Genomic DNA, 23,214 nt, shown 5'->3' on the forward strand with positions numbered 1-23,214 from the left:
TCTTTGGAGATCTGAAATGAGGGAAGAGAGTAAGAGTGAAAAGACCACTTAATAAGATCTGATCATGAAGGGAAGAGAAAGGATGTGTGTATGTTTTGCAAATCACAATGCAATTTCTTAATTGTTCTCTGAATCACAGATGGGCTTTTTCAAACGTGTGAGGCCACCTCAGGAAGAACAAGAAAGAGAACAGCTGCAACCACACGAGAATGGGGAAGGAACATCAGAAGCTTAAGCAGAGTTTTATCTGTAAGACATTCTGAAATGCACACTTGCCTACATCTTGGTTACAAATATTGGCTTCCCCCTTTATAAACAAGCACTCACCACTGCAGAGCTGCTGGTCTTGGAAGGCATCAGCACGTGCAAAACAAGGGCAATACACTTCAATCCTCCCTCCTGTGTTAATCCTGTTCTTACCTGCCACTAACGCATCTGCACTGACCCTGTGTGACAAACTCAAGAGTAGAGCTGGGATTTTGCTTACTGGCATACAGGAAACATCATCTTTTCTGGTTCATGTACTGACTCTCCATGAATTGCTATGCTGATTCTGCATTTGCTCCTGGAGCCAACAGCCTCCAAGGTGCTTGCTGCATTACATGTTTAATTTTGGTTGGTTTTTGCTAGAGTACACTACGTTTCATTGCCTAGCTCTTGAAAGTCAGTTGCACAAAAAAAAAATGAATGTAGATTGTTTTACAGTACTGCAGAATGTGCTTTATCCATTAGCTGTGATGATGATTTTTTCCTCCTGCTCAAGAAATAGGAAACATTCAGTGGAATCATTGACACCTGATACCTGTTCTGCACACCTGTTCCCCTGCCTACTCAGTCATCTGTTTTGTGGTTTTCCCCTAGACCTTACAAATACTGTTCTCCAGGTCCTGGATCTCTTACTGTAGGGATTGAGCCTGCAAACACCAAGTGACTGATAGAAATGTAGGGCTGATGTACTTTCTGTAGGACTTGGGGAAAAGATTCAGGGCAAGATCCCAAGACTCTGCTGTGTATTTCCACAGCGCGGGATCCAGGTGTTCCACAGAGTTCTTTGGAACTCTGGATTGTATTTACTTGGCTTGTATTTCAGTTTCTAGCAGAACACTGGAGGGACACTGTGTGACAGGTTACTGGTGCACTGTAGGGAGCTGTTAATCCTCACTTTTCCTGCTTGACCATGCCCAAGTGAAGGATGGAGTGACACAGGGGCTGTCCAGACTAGGCTCTCTGCCAGCCACATCCATGGATCTGGATTACACCTGTGCTTTCTCACACCTCCATCAGCTCCTGTCCTCAGAGAACAGTGAGTCCAATGAAACAGGGAAGAGCTGGCAGTGCACAAGGGTTTGAAAAGTAAAGGTTGATTTGGTTTGTTTCATTTCACTCACTCATTGCTTCATTGGCTTGTTTCATTTGATTCATTCGTTGTTTCAGTCACTGCATGTTTCATTGCACGAGACATTTCATTGCACAAGACATTTCATTATGTTCAATGCATTTCATTACCAGAAAAGACACTAAGTACTTTGATTCATTGTTGTTTTTTGAACATACCAAAAGGTCAGTGGTTTAAAGCCACGGGTTGACATCACTCAGTTTATTTCCCTCGCCACTGGTGTAGTAAAAGGAAACTTCTTACACTGATTGACACAAGAGCATTGTCTATGCATTTCAGTAGACAAGTAACTGCAGAGAAGGAGTTTGTTCACCTTGCAGCCACAGGTTGCACAGATAGACATACTTAAACCATTACTAAGGTGCCTTCTATGAGATGTGTTTATTCTCTTTTCCAAAAAGGGAATAAATTGCAATATAAACTCCCTGTGTGCAGCCAGATACACAAAGGAAGACATCTACTGTACTTACACCAGTGAGATTTCTATGTAGACAAGCTCTTAAAAGGGCAAAAACTCTGGTTTGGGTTTGTACCTTGGGGTTTTTGTTCATAGCTGCATCTCCCCCATAAATACAGCAGTGCCCACTAAACCCAGAATTTTCTGAAACGAGCAGTTTGTTTCAACTCTCATTTCTGCATCCTTTCGGAGATTTAAAATCCACCAATGGCTTTTATTGTTAAATCCATTCTTACTTGCTGATCCATGATGGCATCTGAGTCCTTAAGGGAGACAGCACAGAGTCTGGGAGGCCAGTATGTTCACCAGATATAGGCTTGCATATTTATCCATTTACATGGGTTGGGTTTAGACAGCTTGCTCAGATAAAATTAGTTTACATGAAAGGGTATAGGGCATGATTCTGCTTTCAAGGTCTTCAGTGTGGCCAATGTTTTATTTTTGTTCTTTTTTAAATATTGTTACTAGTGATGTAGTAGAGAATCAGGAGTCAGGCTTTGATCCTGGCCTCAAAATGTGACTTTGATAGAACAGCATTTTCAGTTACTTACATGGGCTTGTGGTTCTCACACTTTATCAGCTGATTATTTATGTGCAAGGAGATTGGTTTTACCCAGTCTTAATCTTAGTAGTGTAAGAGGTTTAAGAGACTGCCAGACAGATTATAGCTCTAATTCCTACATGTGTGCTTTCATTACATGTACACTCCATGGTGACTTGAAATTTCTTAGACTACTTGCATGTGTAGGCATTATTAGGAGATGAAAAAGAGGATTTTAAAAAAAAGCACGGTCAAGATCCCTCCTGCTCACATGGATGGGATCCCATAGCATTGCTCATGTCAGTGCTAACTGCATTCTGATTTTGCTGTGGCAACTGGAAACTAATTTTGCTGATTTTCAGGATAAGAAGGTACATTTTATTGGTACAACTACTGTAGCTATGGAAAGTATCTTCCATTTTTGAAGTTACATAAAGTAAGACTTATTTAAGTGATTTTTATTTCTTGCCTTCTACTAGAGAATGAAAGCAAATAGTTGCTTCTTCCACGTCCATTAATTTCCAGTTTGGATAAAAAGACCACAGTAGCATATGTAAATGGAGTACACAGGTTACTTAGTGAGCATAGATGTAACACCTCAAATTCAATTTAAAGTAACATTTGTGTTTCATGGAGATTCCAAGCTGGAAATTTTCCTGAATGGGGGTGCAGGAAACTTTTGACAGCGTGTTCTAGACTCAGCAATAAGATTCTAGATTGTGTATGTACTTGTGTCAATATAAATTTCATATTGACTTACAGGCATTGGTGCATTCTTACAGCAAGTACTGTAGAATGATGTTTAAAACTTTTAAAGAAATTTTAGAAAGGTATTTTAGAATGAAATTAATGCCTTTGAGTCAAAATTGTATGTATAAGATGCATACTGGAAGCATTTAAAAAATACAAATACAGTAACAGAGAATTAGTTTTCTTCTGAGAGCTATGTTTCAGGAGCAGATTTTTAATGAATATAAGATCAACAGCTATGTAATTATTTAGACAATAAAAACATTTTAAAAGAGCTGTATCTTTTATAATGAAATATGAAATGATATAAGTACTCCAGTTTGCAATTAATGCAGCATCTCATGATCAATATTGAAAAGTGATTTATATTACAGAATGCATACTATCTGTTACTATATTTGACAATATTTAGAAAATGTAAAGCAAGGAACCTAGTTTATAGGTTTACATATCTTTCAGAAAACTATGAAATTGTGGAAATACCTTTTGTTTAGGCATGGCTCTGAAGTCAAATATGGGCTATATTTATCAACGTAATTTGAAATCTTTGAGTAAGTTTGCCAAGTTATCAGGGGTTTTTCTGTTTTAGATCTTGATTTACACATTGATTTCTAATTCACATAATGCTTGTGGAAACTTTCTAAAATTTACTACATGTGCTCTTTCTTTATAAAACATTTACTCCAAGCAAAGGTATGAAATATTTAGTTGTTTTTAAACTTGTGTCCACGCTTAAATAGTCTTAAAGGGTATTTTGAAAATACTTCAGCTATAACCAGCATGGTGATTTGAAGGAATCACTTAGATTTTGACAGCATTTGGGTTGGTTGTTGGCTTCCCTGACAGAGCCCTGCAGTATTTTTTCCTACACCTTCCCAAACAGTCACAGAGCAGCATTGTGCAGGTGAAAATCAAGGCAGTTTCTGTCTTTGGTCCAGACTAATGTGACCCTTTGAATGTGATCCTTTGTGTTCAATGCTGCTGGCTGTTAATGAGTGGGGAAAAAAAGGCATTTTATTAAAGAAAAACAGGAATCCAAAAATAATAATAAAAAAAAGGTAATGGCAGGACCCAGATGAGCCAGATGCTACAGCTGGGGTCATGGTTATTGCTGAGCTCTGGTGACTCCTCTGGATGTGAGTGGGATCTGAACTCTTTGGTACTGAATCTTTAGGCTCCAGCCCCCACGTGCAATATGCCATGGTCTGACCTGGTTCACTGCCAAGTGCAAGTTTTGTCGGCCCAGGAAGGGCCATGGTGTTTCCTTTTATGTGCAGACATGGTTTGTGAGGACGTGACAGAGGCAGCGTGCTCACTGGAGGTGGTGAATTAATGCTATTGCAAGTCTTTGATCACCCACATTGGGTGAAGTTTGATGTATATTCTAAAGTGTGTCCATTACTAACTCCTGAGTTCTTGAGAACTGCTACCACCTTCTTTAAGTCCATTGTGGAAAATTTGACTAGAGACTATACAATAATGGAGTTGAGTCTGTAGTACTACTACTGTTTCATGTGATTGTGGTATTTAGGTCTATTTTTTTCCCAATGTGTAGAATTTGAACATAACACAGGAAATCTAACCTTTCATGCAATGACTTTCTCCAGATATGCTGCATTAAAGGTGAATAACTTGACCCTTGGCTTTTGCAAAGTAATGGAAGATTTCATGTAGCATTTACATCTTCAAAAAACTTTTACAGGTTTTGCTTTTCTAGTCCATGAAAGAAACCTGTATTTGCTATGATACAAACACGCTGAAAATGTAACATTTTATTTCTTTGTAATGGATTTTTTTGCCTTTTTTTTTTTGTGTGTGTGTGTTTGCTCGTGCATTAAATCAGTAGAGCACTATTTGCACAAGCAGAAAATTAACATAGTAACGAGTGTTGCATTTTATGTTTCTTTGTCATGCAGTAAATACTTGCAGCAGAAATGGGAATATTTTCAATTACTATGAACTTTTTTCAAAGATCTTCGGTACTTTTAAGGAGAGCAATATACATTTGAAGTCACCTTATTTTGTATTAAATTATAAATTGTGCAAAGAAGTGGGTATTGTGGCACAGTAATTTTGTACTGAGATGAAATATATAGCTATTAAAGCTATGGTTTGCTTTTTAACTCATTCTTTTCATCCTAATGCAAATTTGAGTGTTTTTATTAGGTTGTATTTTTCTATGTATATATACAATTTCAAAATACTATGATTGGGTAAACCGAAAAATATAAGTATTGATTTGATTCTGATATTTAGAATTTTGGAATAAAATACCTCTTAATCAACAGAAATTCTGCTCTATGTTTGTTTTTGTTGTTGTTGTTGTTCTCTTGGGTGTATTTTTTAAAATGCATTAATTAATCAGAAAATATTTCATAGTATATGTTTGTACTCCACAATTATGTGCTAAATTCAGAAAGGTTACATTTATGCAACTTTTACGTTCACACCTCAAGTGGCCCCTTGACTCAAAAAAATTTGTAATCACAAGCAAGAAAAATGATCTAGTCATGGACTATATTCTATCACCAGAAAACTGATTTGCAACAGAAATTTCTACATACCAGAAATAAATATTTTAGACTTTATAGGTGCCACATTGCTGTAGAAAATTGTGACATCTTGTCCTCAGGTTAGGAAAAGTTTCTTGTCTTGTTGTATTATTAGTCTAATTTTATCTCAGTGTTACATTTTTTCAGATTACCAGTCATACTCACCTGTGTGAGTGGGGTGACAGTAATATTTTGTGTCACAATAAAGGCAGACAGGAGAGTGTTTTATTGATAAAACAAACAGTGAGAAGTAAATGTCAGTAAATGCTTGTGAACACTTTAGAAAAACTCCAAACTAGTGAGTTCCCTGGCTTGCTAGTGGAGAATTTGTTAACATAAAGAGAATACTGGAGCTATGCTGCTGGACTTGTTGACTTTGCACACCTGAATGATACTTTATTGTGTGCTTTGATCATTAGTTAGTTTGTAAATGAGCTGTTAATACATTAATACTTTATTGCATATTAGAAAATTAGCATTTTTAAATCACCAGTTCAGGCATTCTCAAGAACGTGGCGAACAATTGGAAATACTTTGTAAAAATCTTCATAGGAACTTCTCATCAATATATTGTCTGATATACATAAATAATTAGGGTTAGTGCTGTCAGCTGCCCATCTTCTCACAAGGTATTTCACAATCAATCTGTTCCTCTGCATCATGATAAACCTGAAAGTTTGGTGCTGAATTATTACCCCTCTTGACAAACATACAGGGCATATTAAGACTAAGTTTAAAGGACACAAAAGTACAACACAGACCTTGCAAATGTGAGAAACAATAGTGACAGTAAAATACCCCATTAGTACTGTTTGTAATTTCACATGCAGGCCAGGCCTGTGTTGTACTGCTTCTGAGAGTCTTGCAGAGTCCATATGGATTGACATTTCTGTGCTGTTTGTGCACACATTTTCAGCCCTGGCAGAACAGCAGATGCCATGTTCAGTGGCTGATGACAATGGCTGTAATTTGTTTAGAGTTTGAAAAGTGTGTAGCAACCCTTAAATACTGCAGGAGTTACTGCTGGACACAGTTCCTCAAGAAAATACTCAAGTAGTTGAAATAAATCACTACAAACCTTCATTTCTTCAAAGAAAATTTATTTAAGAAGACAGTCCTGATTGAGATTATATTTTTGCTGAAATGAATGTTATTGTGTACCCTAATTTTTCTTAGTAATTTTTCTAAATGTAATACAGGCAATTAATTTCCACATGTTATTCCTCTTTTGGAGCCATTTTCAAGAAAGCTTTTATCACACACTTAACAGATTTTTTCCCCCAGAACTTTATAAATTAATAATTGTGCATATTCATATCATCAACATTAATTTAAAATGTTCCAGCTGCCAAGTTGGTTCAACTATTCCTCTCCAAATAATTTATATCCTGGTAAAAGCTCACGTCTGCAAAACATTTGGAAATGAATTTGTGATCCACCCTTTCTCAATGCCACACCCCTCAGTCACCAGACAAATTCCTGAATAAAAGAAGCTCATAGCAGCAGCAAGTTTTCCCTAGGGCCCTTTTTTCCACCTGAGACGACACACGGTTGCAGGGAATCCAAAATTAATTCAGTTCTAAGAGTGGCTGTGCAGGAACAGCCACTTTTCCTTCACAGTGCCCACATAAAAGGCTGAAATTGGAAGCTGGGTGAGAGGATGTTAATTAAGCAAATAGGCACTGAGCATGTCTGCTAAACTAAAAAGAGATTTTTTTTTTCCTTTATGAGCTCCTGGAAGAGTTTCATATCAAATAAATGATTGTTTTATTTGTATGGTTTTTGTGGTCCTTTGTTTCTTTCAAGAAAGGTCCTGTCAAAGGAAATCAGGTTTTCATGGCAAAGGTTTTGGTTCTTTTTTTTGGTGCTGATGAAGACAAAAGAGATTGACAATAAAGAATAATATTGAGAAGTACCTGCTGAGGAGGATGTGCATTTCCCACTGCAGCATTACCCTGCGAGCAGTGACTGTTCCAAAATGGTGCCAATGAACTAGCAGCTACTGCAATAAAAGCAAATTGTATTTCCTATGTCAATCCCAAATCTATTTCAAGTCATTGTTAATGGCAGTGAATTAACTACATTGTACTGCATTGTATGATATGGAGGCATAAGGGAAAATATATTAGATTTTCTTCAGATTTTGTAAGAGATACGTTGAAAATATGAACTGTAACCTGTGCACAGTTCTTCCTTTCAGTATGGGCAAATTTATACCCCACTATTGTTTGTGACTCTATTCCTCTGTTTCTCTTCCAATGAAGAAATTTTCTGCAATCTGAAAGGACAGGATTTGGCCTAGTATGTTATAGTGCCTAAAATAAACCTTTTGTTTGACTGATCCATGTTTTGTTAAAAGGCAATTCAAGTAATTTTATACTTTCCAAGGAAGTTTCTATTCACTATTTCAACATTGACTGAAAATTTGGTATTAGCCCATTGTGGAAGTGCTCACAGTGAATGGGATGTTGGCCTCACTGAAATCATCACAGGGGTATGCTCACCTACATCAGTGTGGGATCCCTGTGGGGTGATCCCAGTGTGTGTTCAGCTCTGAAATCCCTGTGGGGTGATCCCAGTGTGTGTTCAGCTCTGAAATCCCTGTGGGGTGATCCCAGTGTGTGTTCAGCTCTGAAATCCCTGTGGGGTGATCCCAGTGTGTGTTCAGCTCTCAGGCATGCAGCTGGCTGCCTGCTCTGGGTCAGTTTGGTTTGTCTGGATGTGCTGCATTTCCTTAGGTTTTGGGGTTTTTTTCCAGCCCCTTTTCCTGCTGGGAACAGCTGCAGTGGTTTTTCCATGACCCCAGCCTGGGCTGTATGGAATCACCCATCTCCCTCAGCCCCTAAAACAACACTACTGTCTCCTAATGCCTTGATCCTACACACAGGCATCTCTCTGCCTTAGGCACACGGTTAATCCTATCAGCAGTTCCTGATATTCCACATTACACTGATCAACAACATGGAGAATAAGTTTTAGCTCTCCTGAGCATAATTTTTTAGAGCTGAGGATGCACACAAGTAAAATTGGAATGCGTGTACCTGTGTTGGTGAGGGCAGAGAAGGGCAGCAGAGCTGGGGGAAGGCTCTGGAGCACCAATGTGATGGGGATTAGCTGAGGGAGCTGGGGGTGTTTATCCTGGAGAAAAGGCGGCCCAGGGGAGACATTATCGCTCTCCACAACTCCCCGGAATGAAGGCGCAGCCAGAGGGGGGTCGAGCTCTGCTCCCAAGGGATCAGCGACAGGACGAGAGGACACAGCCTTAAGCTATGCCGGGGAGGTTTAAGCTCGATATTAGGCAGAGTTTCTCCACAGAAAGGAAGATTAGACATCGGAACGAAACACCTCGAAGGCCTTTTCCAACGCAGTCGATTCCGTGGTCAGTGAATGGATGCTTCGCTGATTCCGGGGCTGTCCGGGCAGCGCGGCTCCGTGAGGCGCTCCAGCACTGCCGGCAACAAGTGCGGGGGGCGACGTGAGGGCATCCGCTCCGGGGCCGATCGTCCCTCGGAGGCGGCGACCCCGCTCCACTCCTCCTCGGCCCCGCTCCACTCCTCCTCAGCTCCGCTCCGCCCCAGTCCCGCTCCAGCTCCGCCCCGGCACGTCTGTGGGCGGGCGCTGCCTCCGCGGAGCCGGCGGCAGGGCCCCGGTGCGGAGCGCGGTGCCGGCCTCCCGCAATATGCCTCCGCTGCCCTCGGGCTGCTCGCCATGCCGGGCACCTGCGGGCGCCTCTCCGCGCTGCTGCTGCCGCTGCTGCTGCTGCTGACCATGGAGCGGCCGCCTCCTCCCGCCTCGGCCGCCGCCGCCCGCCCGCAGCAGCAGCAGCGAGCGGCTCTGCCCGGGGCCGCCCCCGCCGCGGCATCAGGTACCGACCCCTCCCTGCACCCACCTTCCCTCCCTGCACCCACCTTCCCTCCCTGCACCCACCTTCCCTCCTTGCACCCACCTTCCCTCCTTGCACCCACCTTCCCTCTCTGCACCCACCTTCCCTCTCTGCACCCACCTTCCCTTCCCTCCCTGCGGTTTGGCCGGAGCGGGATCCCCGTTCGGAGCCTGCGGGGCTGAGCGCGGCCGGGAGCGCTCCGGGGAGCGCGCACTGACCCGCACGGGCGAGCGAAGCCTGGCCTTGGCTAGCGGGGCTCCAGGGATTCCTGTTGGCTGGCAGGCATCGCCGCAGGGAGATAGCCGACCGTCCGCGGAATATAAACACACATATATAGAAATATATATATGTGTGTGTGTATCACAGACATATGATTTACGTATTTATTTCTGTATGTATCTGTATCGCTTTAAAAATAAACCGGCTGATAACGTGTGCGAGCATCTTGAGCCTGTCAAACGAGTGATGGGGCTGCTGAGCTCGTTAGTTTTTGCATCCCCTCTGCAGATGCTTATCCAAGACCAAGAAAATAATGTGCTTATTTCGCCTTCAGGCCTTATTTTTGCAATCAACTATTCGAGGGTGCCCCTTTGCAGAACCAGAGCAAACGATGAGGTGTCTGTACTGTCATCTCGTTTAAAAAATATGTGTATAATCTGAAGTTTAGTGGCTCAAATGAGAATATACCCAGTGTTTTTCTTGACGTACTGCCTTTCACCAAAGAATTTCAAGATGGTTTCAAACATGAATTAAGACCTTTTAACACCAAGGCTCCGTTTCGACATATCACTGGAGCATATGCTTCATTTTTAGCATCTAGGCATGCTTCTGTTTCCAGTTGACTTCAGGAAGGTATAAAATGTGCTTAGTTTTAGGCAGATGGTTAATATTTTCCTGAATTGAAGCCAATTTGCAAAGCTGCCAAAGTATATTTGTTAATTAGGAAATATAAGCAAAGATATTTAATTGCAGTATTTGCTTGCAACTTCTTTAAGATGTAGGACAAGATTTGATAGAAAATGAGCAGGGTCTTAAATTTTTCTTTATATATTCTTAAAATGCCTTGATTTGCTCTTCAAGTCTTTTTTTGTGTGGGTTTTGGTTTGTGTTTTTTTATTTTCTGAACAATAAAGCTGTAGCATTTTGAAGAAGGGCATTTAATGAACGTCTTGGTACTTGTTTATTTCATTTTCACTGATGATTTTTCATTAGTTTGCTTCTTATCATACTTTTAGTAGAATATACCATAAATCACCAGCAAACACCACTTAAAAGGCATTGGCAGCATTTCTGACTCGGGCAGTGAACATTTTGCTCATTAAAAATTGAGTGGCAAAAAAAAAGGGTCAGTTTTTCTAATTCAATGATCCTCTTTGGTTTCAGGTATTGATTTCTTTTCAAGAAGCTCGGTTACCTTATCTCCTTCAGCCCTGGCCAAGGTCTTTGCTGGTATCTAATATTTTAATGCCTGTTCTGTTGGCTTGCTGTTCTTGTTGCAGACCCACGTGCCCAGATCTTGCTGCTTTCTTTTATTTGCTCATTTGGCATCATAGGTTCTGAGGTATGAGAAAGTGTCTTCTAGTCCACAGCTTTCATGATCCCTCTCAATTTATGAATGTTAAAAATTATCATTTGAGTCAGCTGTCAGCATTTGTTTATGTTAGGCTTAAATGTAGTTAAAGATTTATTTCACTTGTTGGCTGGATTTCTAAATAATCTTGATTAATTTTTTCTTTTATAAAAACTGAAAAAAAGCCAATGGTAAACTTTGGAAAAGATAAGCTAATTACTGCTGTGAAACTTTTATTATTCTGGAGAAGCTACTAAGCACCTTTGGGGTTTTTTTGTGTGGTATTTCAGTAAAGCATGTAGGTAATTTTTGCTTTATTGACATTTTGGACATTTTTTAGCAGGAGAACGTGACTCCAGATGTCTATATAATGGATACTAATGTGTTTTTATGTTAAATTATCATCTGATGGTTTACAGCTGGCAGTGAGGCAGGATAAATGGCTGCTGCCTTTCCAGCAGGGCAATCCCTCAGGGCAGGGCTCTGAAGAGGCAGCTGCAGGTCCTGCACTGGGGACTGCCAGGCAGGCACTGCCTTCTGCAGGCAAGGACGATTCTGCCCGAATTTGGATTTGTGCCGGGTATTTGTGCCCCCAGTGCTGCCACAGCAAAGGAGATTTATCTTCCCTGACTGGAGCTGGGGCTGGAGTTCCTGCTGCCATTTGACGTTTGCTCCTGTCTGGATGTCCCTGTTCCGTCCAAGCTTGTTACAGATCAATTCCCTCCTGGATTAACTGACTCCTGCCAGTGTCATTGTTGTGCTGTCTGAGGAGAGATGCTGAAGTCAGCACAGCTGTGTGCAGTGTCTGGGGTGCACACTCTGTGCTGACATGCTAGTGCCACATCATGACTGAGAAGGGTTTTTTGTTCATCTCTTCCTCTTCCCCTAAAAACAACAGCAAACTTATCACTGCCAAGAGGAATAAGTAAATTCTATACCATGGCAGAGAACACACACGAGGGACTCAGTTCATGGAGTTATCCTGACTCGTCTCATCTCACAGATACAGGCATTCTTCCAAATTAAAGAAGAAAATAGAGATTGGAGAGCGAGAGAGACAGGCCTCTCTGGTTAGGGTGGTGATTGCTGGAGTGGAGAACCTGCCTTGGTTCTTCCTTATTCATAATGGTTTTTTGCATTTTGCATGTGGCAGTTTGGAAATCTGGGCTCTGGTGTGCAGGAGCAATTGAAGAGAAGCTGCTGTGTGCTTCAGATATTCATCATTGAGGTCAGCAGGCTTGAGCACAGAATTCAGTGAATTATAGTCCTGGCTCTGATCCAGGCAAAGCTGGTTTTGTTTTCCATGTTCCCTTTTCTTTATCTTTATTGAGGAGCATTCTTTATAGGAGCTGAGAGTTACTTTCTTTAATGTTCATGAAACTTGGGATACCCTGATATCTTCATCCACACTATTATTCTCTTTATAATGCAGATATTGTGCTATAAATAGAGCAGAGACCACTAATTGAATAAGTGATAGTTATCTGTATCAGCTCTGTGGCAGGTCTGACATGTACTGAATGAACAACATGCTCCTGCAGAAGCAGCAGCTGTGTCAGTGGGAGCTGTCACTTTACACAGGGTGACATACAGCATCTTCATGTTGGTGTTTTTGGACCATGTTGAGACAGTAAATTAGACTTGAACGATGTTTTAAAACAGGTGTTTTTTTCAAGTGTGGGTAGTCCCTGTACCTTTTCTAATCACAACATGAACAAAAAAAATCCTTGCCCTGTTATTTGTTAGAGGCCATGGCCAATCTGCCTCTTGTTCCAGATTCAGGGAAAAAGGAGTTTATTTTGATTTGGTGTATTTTTTTAATATTTTTTTTTAAGGCAGATGGCTTTGCATGTGATGGGGAGATTAGCTTGGTTCTGTAGAGTGAAATTCAAAAGCTGTAGCAGCTATCAGTGGTGCTGAACAAAGGTGAGGGGGGATTTGGAGTTGATATGTGCATTTGTTTGTTAATACACAAACCCTTGTTTGTCAAGACAGATGAGATAAATATGTGATTGTTGACAAACCCAGAAGAAAATTAGAGGTTACTTTTTTACCTTCTGGAGACAAATTCCCTGCCTGGATGCTGCCTGTGGAATTTGATTCAGAGCCCATTTCTCAGCACTGTCTGCCTGCATGTGATGCTGAGTGGCTGCCTAATGTGAAGCTGTGTTGTAGACAAGTAATTTCTGGTTCAGAGTCTTCTAAATTCTTTTGTGTGTTGTCTGATCATTCCAGAAGGAGGGAACGTTTTCATGCTTCCTTTTTATTTGCGATACCTAAAGGGAAATGTTTATCCAAAACAATATGTGTGACTTACTGCTTTTTTAATCGTGGTGTTCCATGTTTCTTGCTGGAGAATATTTTTCCTAATGACTTGTATATTGGTGTGTAGTTGATACTTAGGTATTTAGAGTAGGATTTGGTTCTGATACCTTGTAATGTTTGTCTGGGTTTGAATTTGAGCAATAATACATAATAATGCACTTTAAAAACCCCATGGTGCAGTGTGACTAGCTTCTTTGTCACTTGATGGAACAATCTTTATAGCTTACTGTCTCTGAAGTCACTGGATTGGGGATTAGCAGGGCAGCAATGAATCCAGTTTTGTTTTAGAGCTTTTGTTGCAGATACAAGAAAATGAGTGAGGAATTAAAAGCTGTGTGAGAGATTCTTTAGCATTCCAGTAAGGAAGGAAATGCAGTCATTTTCATGCTTAGTGATTATGTAGGATACAGTTCCTGCTCAAGAAGCCAGAGCTGTCTGAGCAGAGACTTCTGATCAGAACTGGCATTATTTGTTTTCTACGAGCAGCAGCACAACCCTCTTACCCTGTAGATACTGGAATATAACTGATGTCAGGGAAAAGGTTTATTTTCAAGTTAAAAGTGCTACACTCACACCCCAGCCAAATGGTTTAGTGCAAGCAAGTTAACTCCACCTATAGAAATAAGCTCAGAAAATGGCCTTTGATTTGCTGTTCATTTTTCTCAGGATTCCCAGCCTCTGGTGTTTACAATAATGGCTTCTCAACTAGGTGAGAAAGAATGAAAGACTTGGACATGTACTGATTTGTTGGACATGATGTTCTTAGATGTCTGAGCTTTCTGTGCTGTTCTAAGACTTGGTAATGCAACAAAATATCAGTGAGGGCTGAGGGGGGTAAAGCATCTGCAGTTCGAAATGGGAATGAATAAGGAAAAAGAAATGCTCATAGGTGCACGTGCTCCAGGATATAGGTGACTCAGTTGCTAATACAAGAGGAGTTATGGTTTTTTTCATGGTAAAGCACACATGAAAAATATATGTACTACTTTTTTTTTTTTTTTTTTTTTTTTTCTTCAGGAAGAGAATCTGCATAAACACAGGGGTACTGAGGAGTTATGAAGAGTAAGACATCTCTCCTGAGCTGAAAGCTTGCTTTCATTGAAGCCTGTAATACATTATACAGCATCATGCTCTGTACTTCAGAAAGCTTGATCTCATGAAACTTGCCTTGATAGTAGCTTTCATTGTAAAGAACTGAGAGAGACAATGTGCTTTAGCATTCCTGGCATCAGGGCCCATGGTTACATGGTCAGGAGTGGCAGGAAACAAGGGATTAATGATGGCAGGAAGCTACCTATTGCAAGGTGGTAGTTTTTGCAGTTCTTATTTGTTTTGCTAAAGTTTGCCTCTTGTCAGTCTGTCGGCGGAAGGTACACCATCAAAGGCCAATTGCTATGTAAAAACATTCACTGAATTACTGTCAGGCTGAGAAAAAGGCAGGTTGAGAATTTGGAATGCAGCTGCTATCTGGGTCACTGGGGATCTGTAGCATACTTTCTCTGTGAACTAGCTCAGTAGATGAAGTCTTTGAAGACACAGGCAAAGATCTGAGAGGAAAGTTTATTCAAAATAAACTTAATTCTTGGTGTGTCAAATTTAGCAAAACAGCACAGGTTACTTTGTTGTCTTGAAAGTTGCATATCACTGTATCCTTCTGCAATGAATGGGGACTTGAGGCACAATGTGACAGAACAAAGTGTGCTCTTTATTACTCCTGATACTGTGTTTCATTCCTAATTCCTGGGTTTTGCATCTGGGGCTCTCTAGGAGCACCCAGGTTCCCTGATCAACCGTATTCCTTGAACCATCAGAGTTAGTTTACTCTCAAATAACTCTTCTGTGTTCAGACCACCAGGTCTAGTTCCTCCTGCCTAATCCTGGCTTGCCAGGGGTGTTCCAGCACATCTCCTGCGTGCTCCTAAGCTGTCACCTTCCACACATGGCTGCAAGAAGTTGTATGCAGCAGGCTGCAAAGCAACTGCCACATTTCCTGCCTTGCTTCTCTGGCAATAGTTGTAGCAGAAAACATGAGGTTTGAGAACACTTTTCCTGCTAGCACACGTTTGAGGGGAGGATGTGAGTATGCACAGCTTTAGAGCCAGCAGTAGGGAAGTGTATTTGCTGAGAGAACCTGTGCTGGGGAATTCAGGGTTAGAAAGTTGAAGAGGATTAATTCATCTTGCAGGGATCCCTAAGCCTGGTTTTTAGTAGGGCAGATTTCACTCAAGATGTACCCAGTTGGAATAGGCATTCCAGACCCATTCAGCAGAGCTGGGTTCCTAGGAAAGGGCAGTTCTTCCAAACCCTGAGCCTGCAGCACAGAGCATGGGCTGGTACAGCCTCCCACACCTCCCTTTCACACCTACATCTGTCTGTACAGAGGGTAACCCCTGGGCAGTTTGCTGCCCTGGCATTTGGGGGATTTAGGTCAGGAAGAGATGACTCTTAGATCTTTCATACAAGAGAGCACCCATGGACTGTAGTGTGAGCAGGTTCTTGCTCCAGATCACCATCAAGGTGATCACCAACAAGGACAAGGGTGTGGAGGACCCTCCAAAGCACCACTTACCTTAACACAGCTTCTCAGCCAGAATGCAAGGCAAAAGTGTGGCACCAGCAGTTCTGTCCAGTAAAAAATCATGTGCTGTGAACTTCACAAGCAGCTGGCAGTTGTTTGTAGAGGATGTGAAGAGAGTCTCCTCCTGTCTCAGTTGGACCAGCTGCCCTAACTTTCCAAATGACCCTGTGTGCCCTGTGGCTGTAAGCACATTGTGCATTCTTGTAAACGCCACAGTGACAGGTCTGCAGCTCATGGCACTTGCATGGGATCACCCTGGTGATGTGTGGCCCGGTCTGATGTAGCTCCTGGAAGCCATCTGTGTGCCCTGCTGGGGTGGACAGGCCTGGCAGTGATGTTCTTGCCTGTCTGTGGGTGCATAAGCCCCTTAAGTCTCACCAAGGGCAGGCATGAACCCTCATCTTTTCCCCTCAATTTCTTGTCCTTCTTTTCTTCCCTGATTATGCTTTATCACATGGACTCAAAGAGAGTCTCTGCTGTCTGAAAGAAGTCAGGGCACAATTTTCACAATGTGAAAATGAGGTAGGAGATGGGTTACAGGGTCAGTTCTTCCTGCTGGACTTCCACAGGACTCTTTCTCCAGCATTCTGCATTTATTGTTGATAGTGCCAGATACCTAAGAAACTGCAGTTCTACCAAGGGAAGAGGCAAGAGGTGGCCTTTTGTTGAGATTCCATGAAATAAATTGTGACTTCTGGTGGGTAAGAGAGCAATAAACAATTTTGTCTCTCTACCTTGTGATTTTTTTCTTGTCCCATTTTTAAAAATCTGGTGGTTTTGGTGTGGGTCTTACCTGAACCACTGGCAGCTATACAAGTTAAGCTGCTGTGGTGGGGAATGCTGGGGGTTTGGGGGTGTGTTGAACACGATGCAGTGCTTATAGGTATGAGTGTGAGTATGGTATAGGTATGAGTATGTATTGAGCCATGTGCCTTAGGAGGTCATGAAATAAGAATAGAATCTCAGAGCCACTTAAACATGTCCCCAGCAGACTGTGGTTGAATTGTTTGTTTGGGTGTTTTTGTTTGTTTGTTTCAGTGTGGTCCTTAATAGTTCATCTGCCTCTTCTGAAATGTTTTCTTGTATTTCACATACTTTTCTTTATTTCTCATTAATCTTTTACCTGTATTTAATGCTTGAACTTCCCTACTGGAGTGTGCATGTAGCTTTCAGGGTTCTTGTTGGAGGTTATTTTAGTTTCTGAGCAACTGAGCAACTCTTTCATCACTCAAATTAATTTTACTTTTAGAATCATTAATATTACGGTTTTTATTTACTGCAAGAGTTATTAAGGCCATGCAAGATGTACTTTATCTTTTCACCTTATTTCCATAATGAAGCATGGAATTTGCATCAGACTGTGAGCCCTAAATTATTATTATTTGGATGGTGTACTCCAGGTAAAACTTTCAGAGAGATTTGCTAAATGCATTAAAATTAGCAGCTGAAATAAACCAGTCAAGTGAAGATGATACTTGTTGGTTTTATTTTCTGTGATTTGAGAGTAAGTGAGGATCTGGAACTGGGTGGGTGTTTAGGCTGGAGGGGCCATCAGGAGCATTCTTAAAGCAGGGCTGGCACTGAACTCACACCTGGGAGCTCTTTCCTGTCATGCCATGAAAGACTTCAGGATTGGGGAACCTCTCTGGACAGCCTATTCCCATGATTGTTCATCCTTAGAGAGAAAAGCAAATCCCTCATGTCCAGTCAGGTCCTTCCCTGCAGCTGGTGGCTGTTACCCTTCATTGCCCTGCCACACATCTCCACAGAGCTCTTGGCCCTTTATTTTTGGTGAGGGAAGGACCCCTAAAGCCTTTCCTTTGCAATTTTAAACCAGGCTCATGTCTTTGATGTGCCTTCCCCAAATGCATGCAGACATAGTGGAGTTACACCCTCTGCTGCAGATCTGGGGCTGTTTCATAAATATGATGCATACACTTGGCTCAGTCTGCTGAAATGGATACTAGTGTATAGCATGGCTATGAAACTTGGCAAAACATCAAATCTGTTTATTATTAATGACTCTCCATGAGCAAGGCTCCCAAATGAAACTGATTGGAACATTCTCATGGAAGTTATTTTCTGTGAGGTGGCAAATCTGGTTGATAATTTCTATGTGATGATCTGAGCTGTACTGGAAAGAAGGTCAATGATGTGAAGATATTTGAAAATATTGGCCATTTTGCTTGGATGAAGCAAATGTACTTGCCCTCTCCACCTATTATAGGCTCTAATGAAATTTTAAAAAAGTCTTTTCATGTAATTGTGGAAAATATTTTCCTGCTGTTTTGAAGCATTTCATTAAGTGACTGAACAGGAGAAATGAGTAGTTTTATGTTGAGTAAATGCAGGATTTTGGAAGATTGTATGTTTGGAACAATAAAAACTGTTAATAACATGAATTATTGCTTGTGATAAATATCACAGGAACTTATTCCATTGTTTCTGAGAGCAAAAGAGAAAACTTGCTCTCACTGGGCTGCAGTAGAGAGTTTCTTTGGATTACAGACCACTGATGTTGAGAAAATCCTCTAATTAAATTCAGAGGAAACGAGACCCAGCAAAGCATTTGTGAGACCCTGCATAGTTTGGGTGCAGTGTTGGGCAAAAGAATCTGTCATGGCTGTTTGCCTCTTAATTAGTTATTGGATTCCTTCTCCCCTCTTGTGTTTTGCTGGGTGTTTTTTTCTTAAGCACAGTAGAGAAAACCTGTCCCTCAACAAGTCTGGCTGCTTCTGGATTCTTCAGTGTTCCATGGAACAGATTGTCCCAGAAATACTTGAGTGGATTTGTTTCCCCCCAGTCCAGCTGGCACAATCTCAGAGGTTCTGAATGAATCTCGAGTATTTGGAGGGGGGAAGAAGGAAGGGTTTACTGCCCCATTCTTAGCCTCGGTGCCAATAAAACCATTTCCCTCATCCTAGAAAGGTTTCCATGGTGCTAAGTTGTTTTCCCATTACTCCCTGCGGGACTCGGGCCACCTGCTGAGAAGGGAGAAGTTGTGTTTGTGCAGGAGACAGCACAGCTGGGGGTTCAGCTGGCTCCTGGAGCCTTCCCTTCCTCCAGTGATGAGCTGTAGGCAGGCTGTAATGATTCCCAGCAGCAGTGGCTGAGTCATTAACACATCCAGCACTGCCACTTACCTGGATGGCATCCATGGATGCAGGGCAGTGATGTTATTGTGGTGTACTCCTGGCTCCATTGCTTTGCTTTAGCCTGTGATCTGATTTGACAGAACTTTCCCTTCTTTTAAACCTTTTTAAACTCTGAGGAGTAAGACTTACTTAAGATGAGTAGGAATCTGCAATAATTTTTCTAATACCTGGTGTTGTATTCTTTGTTGTTTTGTGTTTTTTTTATCATTCGCTCTATTAAACTCAACTTTAATGAAAATTTCTATATGAAAGACACTGTAGCTTGTTGGGTGCTCTTGCTTTGTTGCTGCAATATGGATTTCCTTAGTCTTGCAATAAAAAATTCCCATTCCACATGTTCAGAGCTGCCCTTAGGAAATGTCGTCCTGCAAACTCTAAATTCTGTTTTCTCCATATATGTCTTTATACATTGGCCTTCTTCCAAGGGATTAGAGGATCTTTTCCTGCAGGTGAGAGACAGACATTGCTGCAGCAGTGCAAATATCTTTCTTGAAGGAGTGGTATGAGATTTTACAGCTTTAGGGGAAGAAAAATATTTTCAGACAAAGGTAGTGACTAGGTTGTTATTGAAAGAATATCTCTGAATGCAACAGTAGTTTGCAATTAATGAGTAATTAATTTGCAATTAATGAGTAATGTGCGCTGATGTTTGAATTTCTGCTTTGTGGGGTGTATTGTGCCACAGAGTTTGTGGATGCATATCTGTCTTAGGGTTTCTCAGCATTAAATGTCATGTTTGAACAGGTGCTACTTTGTTTTCCTGTGATTTTTTCCCCCCCTCCTTCTGTCAAATTAAGGGTTTGTTTAAAATTGCACATTTTTTTTTTTAAGCTAATTTCACTCACGAGCCATCACTGGGAGTTCCACAAGACAAATCCTGTACGTGACCCATTAGGATAAAAATAAAAAGATGATTCATGTTGCAAGGATACTGGAATATTCTTTCTGTCCAAGGATATTGACTGTTTGAGGGTAGTTTTGACAAATCATTAGAAATTCTCTAGGAGAAATGGTCTCATTTTGTCAAGATGATGCTGACTGATTTATTTTTGCTGTTTAAATGCTGAAGGTTTAATTGTAAAGTTCATGAGTTGGAAATGCATGTTGTTGGCTTGTCCTTTAATAGGCATTTGCCCATTTTTCTTGAAGTTGTGTAATATATTGTGGGGTTTATATAAAAACCCTATATTTAAAATAGAGTATCATGAAGATTTTACAATATTTCTCTTTGTACTTTTCCCCCAATATTCTGTAACAAAGTGTGAATTTTTAATATTTTCATTCCCTCAACTCTGATGCAAGGTAAAATGATATTGGCAGTGATTAAAAAAAAAAAAGCAGCATTACAGGTTTAGTATTAGTCAATGAGTAAACTGAAATGAAAAAAATAACTTTATAATGGCCTCTGAAATGCCTGGGCAAAGCTGTTTTATTTTTGTAGGTTTCAGGAGCTCTTTGTAGTATTTACTTGCTCATTTTAATCTCTTCCACTTGGAAATTTATCTTAATTTGAAAGGTAAGTTTTATTTAAGATTTTATTCTTGCTGTATTAATAATTTATCTCACTTATCTCAAATTACAGAAGATGATATTTAAAATAAATGACTGCTAAATAAGTGAAGCTCTGCAGACTGCAGCATTTCATCTTTTCTGCTGCTTGTCTCCCTTGCCCCAGGAAGGTGAATTTCTGCTTCAGTCTTCCATGGTAACCACAGCTCTGAGAGTCAGGCTGGCTGATTCAACAAAATAGCAGCAAATCAAAATGCAAAGTTGCTATGGTAATTTTAATTCTCATAGGTTTATTGTGTCCTGTGAATTCTCATGTTCTGTCTCGGGTGATGACACAGTCTGATTTTAATTTGTGAAGTAAAGCATCTAATGGTGAAAAAACATCTTTCAGCTCTTTCCCAAATGAGTACCTTACAGCAGTACATGCTATGCACTTAAAATTATTCCTGTGAATTTTTAAAATGACATGTATATTCCATGCAGAACTAAAGGAATACGGGGGGAAAAAATCCCATTTAACCTTCATGGCTGCTTTCCTGTCTGAATTTCATGGCTCTTGCTTAGGTAGCCCATAAAAATGTATAAAGGGGAATTTTCCTTCTATTTTCTATATCTTACCAGGAGCACTTCAAAGTGCTTGGGGGTGTGCTCCCACTGGAGAGGAGAGTGAGTGGTTAGCAGCTTTATGGATTAGCCTGATGCCATTCTGCTGCACTTCTTCCAAGCCAGGACCATTCCAGGAAGGTGTTCATTGATTATGCAGCAGTAATCATTAGGGATGCAGCCTGTGATCATCATGGTTTATTTTATTGATTTTGCAGAACCTTAATTTCGTCAGTATTTTGGTTGCTGACAGCATTTGTGGAATGATTATCATGTTTATGCAGTTTGTTTATGCATCTGTTCTGAGACCTTGGATGGATGTGTAACCCCTTCTAATGGCAGATCACATCTGATTGTAGAAAATGCCTATTTTTGTTTATGTATTCAAATAAGTTATCAGATCAGTCCTCTCATATATACAGCAGATCTTCAAATTGAAAAAACTATAATTTGCCTATGCAATCGTACAGATTTTGAATACTGAGGCCATCCAGATTATAAAGTAATCCAAATCCATAAAATAATCGCAAGCATTAAAAGTTTGCATTTTTAAAAATTTGATGGGGTTTTTGTCTTTTTATTTTATTTTTAATGGGAACTCAAGGTAGTGCTGCAATTAGTACCTGTACAAGTGTGTCAGGGAATGAGATGGATGGACATTTAATGTCTGTAGGGAAATACTAGGAGTGTCTAAAGTCTTTCTCATGTGTGAAATATTACCCTATGCTGGGCAAATATCACATCAAAATGTGGCAGCACAAGTTTACCAGAGTTGGATATTGGCCATATCTAGTCCTGATTAAATTTCATCTTTCCTTTAAGCTGCTTCTGAATTTGGAGGCACTGGCAGCAAAAGTTGTGGGGAGAAAGGTTAATTGGTTTACACTGACCTAATGCCCATTGATTCCTTTGGAAATTCTTTCATTGCCTAAGTACTAATGAGGAATAAATTGATATTTTTCAACAAATATTCGAGGACAAGATTTCTAGTAAGAATGTTTGCAGTTTTCTTTACCTGTTTCTTCAAAAAAGCAAATCTCCTTTTCCTCTTGTTGTTTGCTTAAGGTTTGTATTTATGTATGCACACAGCTCCATACAAAATATAAATCCCGAAATATTTTGGCATAAAAGGAAATTAATTATTCTGTTAAAGTGAAAGAAAATAATTATTCTGCTGAAGTGGAGCAAAATTGTTGTCTGTAAATAAATGCAACTAACAACTTTTTTTTTGTGAAAGAATCAGTAAAGTGCAGTGCTAGTTCTATGTAAAAAATGGTGCCAAATCTACGAATACTTTTTCTGGGAAAAAATGGTCAAGGTATGACTCAGATAAACATTCTATTTCTCTGTTGTGTTGGGGTTTGTTCTTTATTTATTTACTTTTGTTTCCTCTCAAAATCCCTTTAAGAAGGGGAAAAGGCTGTGTTCTTATCAGTAAAATATATAACACTAGCTCCAGTATGTCAGTAGGCAGTCAGCTTCTTCATACTGTCTGATCTGGTTTTATTATAATATGAAACTGCATTTGAGATCTGTTTTAAACTAAATGAATAATTAGTCTTTGACCTAGTAATTTACTTAGAACCTTGAAGTTTTCTCTGGATCATGCTAATTTCCCAGAGGCAAATCCCTGGCAGTTTTTCATTTTGCTAGATTAGAAGTGTCCCTTTAAAGTGCTCATCTTGATGGGTTTGATTCAATGCATTTAATTTCATGTAATAAATTCACCGCTCTTTTTAGCGTGAGGCTTGCAGAAAACCTCATCTTTAGAAAAGTACTGGTCTTTTTTCATAATCAGTGATCTCACTGGCTAAAATATTACAGGCCTTCCCCATCACAGAGATGACTCCAGGGTGGATTGAATTGTGGCAGGAAGGAGACTGAGCAGAGCTCTG

General features: G+C 40.4%; 2 protein-coding genes across 4 annotated transcripts in view; both read left to right on the plus strand.

Annotated features, from left to right (window-relative positions):
* The window catches only part of ITGAV (integrin subunit alpha V), a 44,762-nt gene extending 39,327 nt beyond the window's left edge, over window positions 1-5,435 (plus strand). The window contains exon 30 of the mRNA XM_014880935.2: window positions 140-5,435. Coding sequence (XP_014736421.2) covers window positions 140-235 — 96 coding nt within the window. The 3' untranslated portion in view covers window positions 236-5,435. The remainder of the gene's footprint in view (window positions 1-139) is intronic.
* Window positions 5,436-9,389: 3,954 nt separating this feature from the next.
* Window positions 9,390-23,214, plus strand: part of FAM171B (family with sequence similarity 171 member B) — a 37,491-nt gene continuing 23,666 nt past the window's right edge. For all 3 annotated transcript variants that reach the window (XR_015804773.1, XM_088167748.1, XM_014880958.2), the window contains exon 1: window positions 9,390-9,561. Coding sequence is in view for 2 of the 3 variants with exons in the window: in XM_088167748.1 (XP_088023874.1) it covers window positions 9,405-9,561 (157 nt within the window). In the remaining variant the exon portion in view is untranslated. The remainder of the gene's footprint in view (window positions 9,562-23,214) is intronic.

Source organism: Sturnus vulgaris, chromosome 7 (genome assembly GCF_052056855.1).
Source record: "Sturnus vulgaris isolate bStuVul1 chromosome 7, bStuVul1.hap1, whole genome shotgun sequence".
Classification (NCBI taxonomy): Eukaryota; Metazoa; Chordata; class Aves; order Passeriformes; family Sturnidae; genus Sturnus; species Sturnus vulgaris.